We start from the raw sequence: 6,816 nt of genomic DNA, 5'->3' as shown, positions 1-6,816 counted from the left end.
AAACAAAAACAAAGCATGCTACCATTAAAAAAATTTTAATGCAATATTTACATTAATCTGCAGTATTTTATGCAATGCACTAAATCTGACTTTGGCTCATTATTTAACTAGACTGCCAAAAGTAATTTTACATGCAATGCAAAACACATTTATATATTTACTTACTAAAGCAAACATTGCAATGCTACTGTTCAAAACCCAGTGCTCTAGTTCTCCATTATTTTTCCTTGAAAAGATGATGAACATATTAACCAGCTATAAGCAAAAAGTTAGATCCATGAGCTGCAGCAGATACAGATGTACCTCTGTAGCAGGTAGTTCATCACAGCAGCATAATTAATACCCATAGAGTGTGTGTACACGTCATCTGTACACTCCAGAGAGCTGCTATTTGCATTACGAATCCCAGAGCTTGCAAATTCAGAGGCACGTGGGACGGCCGTAGGGTGCCGGTCGGGTGTTTACACCCATCAAGGGCTATTTAATTAAATCAGTGATATGCAACTTCCTTCCTGAACAGAAAATGTGCACCGAATCTCTCATTACGCTTAAAAATCATCGCCTTATCAAAAACGGAATGGGAAAAATCTACATGCACCATGTAAATTTTTATTCCACACACTGGGAGGAAAAAATATTTGTATTTATCCATTCATCCATCCATTAATCCTTGTATAATTTTCCAGTACAAACATTCTTAAATCAAGATATATGTACTTGAAAAGTTAAATCACATAACATTAGTGTGGCGAGTGGGGCGGGGCCGAGAGGCGTGGGAACGAGGAGTGAGACCAGGTGTAGTGATTGAAGATGAGCTACACCTGCGCCCCACCGCCGGTATCGAGTCCCACGTAGGAGATGGAAGGATATAAAACTGGAGCGACGACCGTGAAGGACGAGAGAGGACCAGGCCTGGGACATTATTTTATGTGTTTGCTTTTATTTGTGCGCATCAGTCGCCTTGAGGGGCTGACGCGCTGTTTTGTGTTTATTTTGAATATTAAAATTATGTTTTGATTGTGCGCCGGTTCCCGCCTCCTCCTTCCCGATGAATATGGAGATTTTTAATATCGTTACAATTAGGTTCTGTGTTGTATTATTTAAGTGGGTTTATGCTTCAAAAAAAATCTTCCAATGGGTAAGAAAATAAAACCTAATTCAAAGGGAATACAGGTTTATCTTTCTGAAAAAAAAAAAAAATCAGAAAAAAGACAGAATATTTATTAAAACTAAGTGGGTTTATGCTTAAAAATCTGCCAATGGATAGAATAATAAACATTCATATTTGAAGGGAAGACAAGTTTATTTTTTCTGAAGCCATTGACCAATATTTTTCTTGTTTTAAACAAGAAATATATATTGTCACGGGGTGAAGAACCACTCGACAAGAGGTACGTGAAATCAAAAGCCCCGGAGGGTGGGTTTATTGAAAAGTGAAGGGTGCCTGGTGAAGTGTCCTGATCTGCTTTCCGCTGGTTGGTGCTCCCCGTGTGCTCTCCGTGCTCCTCTGTGCCAATCAAGGGGAAAGTGGGTGTCCAGACGTGCTCCAAAGGGTGTGGGCTGTCGGTCACTCGCTGCTTTCTGTGGGGATAGGAGAGAGGGGTTAGTCCAGCTTCGCGTTCTGTTTGAGAACCTCTTCTCAGTGCAAGATGTGCTGCTTTTCAATGTGCTGGCTGATGGGGAGCAGCTGTGACCGATCAGCCGGTGACGAGGACGTGCAGGTGTTTTGGTTTGGTTTCCAGGGCGACGCTGATTCCTCTGGGAGTGCTCGTCACATCCCCCCCCCCTAAGCGTCGTTCTGGTCCTGCGAAGACATGTAGAAAGTAGGGGTGAGATTAGGGGAGGGTGGGGAATGACCCCTGACAGACCTGCATAAGCTGTCCAGATCCGGGAGAGGCCATCGGCGTTCGCGTTGGCGGCCCCAGCTCGATGGCGGACTTCGAAGTGGAAGTCCTGGAGCGCTAGGAACCAGCGAGTCACCCTGGCGTTGGTGTCCTTGGCGCGGGCCATCCACTGTAGGGGCGCGTGGTCGGTTACCAGGGTGAACTTGCGGCCCAGGAGGTAGTACCGGAGCTCCAGGACTGCCCACCTGATGGCCAGGGCTTCCTTCTCCACAGCGGCGTATTTCCTCTCGGCGGGGGACAGCTTCCTGCTGATGTAGATGATCGGATGCTCCTCACCTTCCTGAATTTGGGAGAGGACCGCTCCTAGTCCTGTGTCGGAAGCATCCGTCTGCAGCAGGAAGGGGCAGCTAAAGTCCGGGGCGCGGAGTACCGGCGAGGACGTGAGTGCTGCTTTCACCTGGGAGAAGGCTTCTTCCGCCGACGGGGTCCAGCATACTTTCTCCGGCTGCCCCTTCCTGGTCAGGTCTGTCAGGGGGGCGGCTAAAGAGGAGAAGTTGGGGATAAAACAACGATAATAACCCGCCAACCCCAAGAAGGCTCGTACCTGGGTCTTTGTCTCCGGTCTTGGTGCGGCGTGGATGGCCTCAACTTTCTTGTCTTGCGGCCGGATGAGTCCTCGGCCGACTTGATAGCCCAGGTACTTGGCCTCAGAGAGGGCTAGGTGGCATTTTCGGGGGTTGGCGGTAAGCCCAGCCCGCCGGAGCTCCGAGAGCACCCTCCGCAGACGATTCAGATGTTCGTCCCACGCCTCGGAGTGGACCACGACGTCATCCAGGTAGGCGGCCGCGTAAGCTTGGTGAGGCCGCAGGAGGATGTCCATCATCCGCTGGAACGTCGCGGGGGCCCCATGTAGGCCGAAGGGAAGGGTCCGGTACTGCCAGTGGCCACTGGGGGTGGAGAAGGCGGTTTTCGGCTTGGCGGCCTCGGAGAGCGGTACCTGCCAATAGCCCTTGGTTAGGTCTAGGGTGCTGATATACCGGGCCCTTCCTAGCCGGTCCAGCAGTTCGTCCACCCGAGGCATGGGGTACCCGTCGAATTCGGAGACTTCGTTCAGGCGGCGGAAGTCGTTACAAAAGCGGAGGGTGCCATCCGGCTTTGGGACCATCACAATGGGGCTGGACCACGGACTCCGGGATGGTTCTATTACCCCCAACTTTAGCATCTGTTGGACCTCTTCCTCAATAGCCTGCCGACGAGCCTCCGGGACTCGGTAGGGCCGTTGCCTAACGACGACTCCTGGGGGCGTCCGGATATGGTGTTGAAGCACGTTGGTCTGCCCGGGCTGAGAGGAGAACACATCCTGGAACTGACTGACCAGGTGCTGCAGCTCCGTCTTCTGGGCAGCCGAAAGGTGGGGGTTGATATCCACAACCACGGGCTCGGTGAGGCTTAGGGCAGCTACTTGGTCCCGGGTCCCCACCCATTTCTTTAGGAGGTTGACGTGGTAGAGTTGCTCCGCCTGCCGTCGTCCCGGCTGTCTCAGGCGGTAAGTGACCGGTCCAACCCTCTCGACGACCGAGTAGGGCCCCTTCCAGGAGGCCAGAAATTTGCAGGCGGAGCTGGGGACCAGGACCATGACGCGGTCTCCCGGTTGGAACTCCCGTGGCTGGGCTGTCCGGTCATAATGATGTTGCTGCGCTTGTTGGGCCCTGGTGAGGTGTTCCCGGACTAACGGCATCACTCGGTCGATCCGTTCCCTCATTTGCCGGACATGTTCGATGACGGTACGATGCGGGGCCGGCTGCTGCTCCCACGCTTCCCGGGCCACGTCCAAGAGGCCCCGGGGTTGACGGCCAAACAGGAGCTCGAAGGGGGTGAAGCCAGTTGAGGCCTGGGGAACTTCGCGGATCCCGAAGAGCACGTAGGGGATCATGAGGTCCCAATCCCGCTTGTCCTCCGCCGCCACACGTCTGAGCATTTGCTTGAGGGTCTGGTTAAATCTCTCTACGAGGCCATCAGTCTGGGGGTGATAAACAGTGGTCCTCAACTGCTTTACCCGCAGCAGCCGGCAGAGGTCAGCCATTAGCCGGGACATAAAGGGGGTTCCCTGGTCAGTCAGGATCTCTGAGGGGAGGCCGACTCGGCTGGCCAGCAGAAACAGCTCCTGGGCGATGGACTTTGCGGTGGCCTTCCGCAGGGGGACTGCTTCTGGGTACCGGGTGGCATAGTCGACGATGACCAGGATGTGCTCATGCCCTCGGGCAGACTTCGGCAACGGCCCCACTATGTCCATTCCAATCCGCTCGAAGGGCACCTCGATGATAGGCAGCGGGATGAGCGGGCTGGGGGGAGGAGTCCGGGGCGACGTGGCCTGACAGGTCGGGCAGGCCTGGCAGAACCGCTTTACCTCGGCGTCCAGGCCCGGCCAATGGAAACGGTCGCGGATGCGTTGGGCAGTATTGGCTGCCGCGAGGTGTCCTGCCATGGGGTGGGAATGGGCCAGCTCCAGAATGGTCTCGGTCTTGGCACGAGGCACAACTAGTAACTTTTTCTCCTCCCCCCTACGCTGGGCGACACAATACAGCAGGCCATTCTCTACGACAAAATGTGGGAGAGGGTGGGGCCGGGGGAGGACGTCCTCTCCATCCACGACTCGCACCTGGCTCCAACAGTGCTTGAGTCGGTCGTCCTCCCGCTGTTCCTTGGCGAAAGAGCCCCCTCCAGCGGCCTGTTGGTAGACATCATAAAACAGATTAGTAGATTGGGAGGGGGCCTCACCTTCTCTCCCACTGTCGGAGACGAGCAGGGCCGGTCGGCGGCGGGGTCCAGGCGGCCGCCTCGGTCTTCGACGGTTCCCCTTGGGGCTGGCAGGCTGGGTAGCGGCGGACAGCAGCTTCTCGAAGCCGGGCCAATCCCTTCCAAGCAGTACGGCCACCGGCAGGTCCTTCACCAGGCCTACCTCCACTGGCCAGGTGCCTTGGGGGGACGAAATGACCATTTCACGGGCCGGTACTTGACGAGTGTCTCCGTGCACACAGGTAATCGGTAGGAAGTTTTTCCGGCCGCTTCGCGGGGCGCACAGCCGCGCCTGGATGAGGGTGACCGCACTGCCTGAGTCCAACAGGGCCCGGAACCGTCTTCCATCCACCTTCACATCTGCTTCGGGGGCTCCCGCCGGCACCCGTTGGTGAAGGATGCAGCCTGCCAGCCAGGCTCGCGGAGGCGACGGTGGTTCGGCACTTGGCATGGGCTCATCTCGCGGTGGGGGAACCGTCGGCCTGCTGACGGGTCGCGCGGTGCCTTCGAGCGGGCGTCGCTCCTGGACCACCCTCCGGGGGAATGGCGGCAGCCGGTCCCCTGCCCCGCTGGGATGAACGGCATCCGCCAGCTCGATCGCCTCCACTAGTTCCCGGACGTCACGTGGGTCCCTCATGCCGACGGCCTGTCGGTGGGCGCGAGGTAGTGCGCGCAGGAGGCGATCGACCACCACTCGTTCCGCTACCTGTGTTGGTGTGGGGTTTCCTGTCAACAGCCAGTGCTGGGCGAGGCGGCTGAGTTCGGCTGCCTGGGCACGGGCTGGCACCCGGGGCTTGTATTCCCACTCGTGGAACTGCTGGGCGGCACTTACAGGGGAGAGGCCCAGCCTCGCCAGGATCTCTCGCTTCACTTCGACATAACTGTCGGCACTCGTCAGGGGAAGCGAGAAGTAAGCCCTCTGTGCTTCACCGGTGAGTAGGGGTGCCAGCGCACGTGCCCACTCGTCCTCTGGCCATCCCTCTCGGTGGGCAGTGTTTTCGAAGACCTGAAGGAAGGCTTCCACATCGTCATCGGCCGTCATCTTGGGCAACAGACGGGTGGCTTGTGCCCGAGGCTCAGGTAGCGGAACGCGCTGGGCCGCGGCCGCCCGGACGGCGGCGAGTTCATCCTCCGTCCTGCCCAGGCGAGTGGCGAGGTGTTCCGCTATTTGCTGCTGGCGGATGCTAACCTCAGCGAGGCGTTGTAAGACGTCCTCCATCGCGGGGCCGTGCGTGCCGCCTTCCGTGGTGCTGCTGACAGAAAGCAAAAAAAAATTAGGAGTTGGGGCGGTGACCTTGTCGGTGATTCCTCACTGTTCTGCCCGCATTCTCCACCACTGTCACGGGGTGAAGAACCACTCGACAAGAGGTACGTGAAATCAAAAGCCCCGGAGGGTGGGTTTATTGAAAAGTGAAGGGTGCCTGGTGAAGTGTCCTGATCTGCTTTCCGCTGGTTGGTGCTCCCCGTGTGCTCTCCGTGCTCCTCTGTGCCAATCAAGGGGGAAGTGGGTGTCCAGACGTGCTCCAAAGGGTGTGGGCTGTCGGTCACTCGCTGCTTTCTGTGGGGATAGGAGAGAGGGGTTAGTCCAGCTTCGCGTTCTGTTTGAGAACCTCTTCTCAGTGCAAGATGTGCTGCTTTTCAATGTGCTGGCTGATGGGGAGCAGCTGTGACCGATCAGCCGGTGACGAGGACGTGCAGGTGTTTTGGTTTGGTTTCCAGGGCGACGCTGATTCCTCTGGGAGTGCTCGTCACAATATATATATATGATCTGCTCTCTGCAGGCTACAGATGATATACAGAGATTTATACACACACACAAAGAAACTTATGCTTCAATAGTGTCTTAAGCAGTGCCACAGGCTGATCGCCTCAATGACACACCTCACTGATGATGTCATTTGTGCTCAAGGAGCCCTGACCAAGTATTGAGTGCATAAATGAACATACTTTAAAGAACTTGAGCTTTTCTGTTTTTCAAATGCTTTATTATTATTGATCTTAGGAAATATTTTACGATTTTGAGATACTGGATTATTACTTTTTTTTTGTCTTAAGCAAAAACTGACCACATTGTGATGCATATTATTTTGCTTCTGGAGCAAATGTATCTTTGATTTAAGAATGTTTAGATATTTGTACTGGAAAACAACACAAAAATACCAAGGGAGAAAATATT

The 6,816-nt window shown here is 55.1% G+C and overlaps 1 protein-coding gene across 1 annotated transcript; it reads right to left on the bottom strand.

Moving 5' to 3' along the window:
• Positions 1 to 1,419: 1,419 nt before the first annotated feature.
• Positions 1,420 to 5,361, bottom strand: LOC127964239 (uncharacterized). The gene is made up of 2 exons (XM_052564384.1): positions 1,869 to 5,361; positions 1,420 to 1,581 (listed from the first exon to the last, which is right to left on the bottom strand). The coding sequence occupies exons 1-2, from the start codon at positions 5,275 to 5,277 to the stop codon at positions 1,568 to 1,570; spliced, it is 3,423 nt and encodes a 1,140-aa protein (XP_052420344.1). The 5' UTR covers positions 5,278 to 5,361; the 3' UTR covers positions 1,420 to 1,567.
• Between the last annotated feature and the right edge of the window lie 1,455 nt (positions 5,362 to 6,816).

Source organism: Carassius gibelio, chromosome B8 (genome assembly GCF_023724105.1).
Source record: "Carassius gibelio isolate Cgi1373 ecotype wild population from Czech Republic chromosome B8, carGib1.2-hapl.c, whole genome shotgun sequence".
Taxonomy (NCBI): domain Eukaryota; kingdom Metazoa; phylum Chordata; class Actinopteri; order Cypriniformes; family Cyprinidae; genus Carassius; species Carassius gibelio.
Note: the sequence above shows the minus strand (reverse complement) of the source record. Positions and strands in the feature narration are given on the sequence as shown.

What these genes read in the sequence shown, in the direction of transcription:
- LOC127964239 (XM_052564384.1), bottom strand. Translation starts at nt 5,277, where the DNA reads ATGAGGGACCCACGTGACGTCCGGGAACTAGTGGAGGCGATCGAGCTG.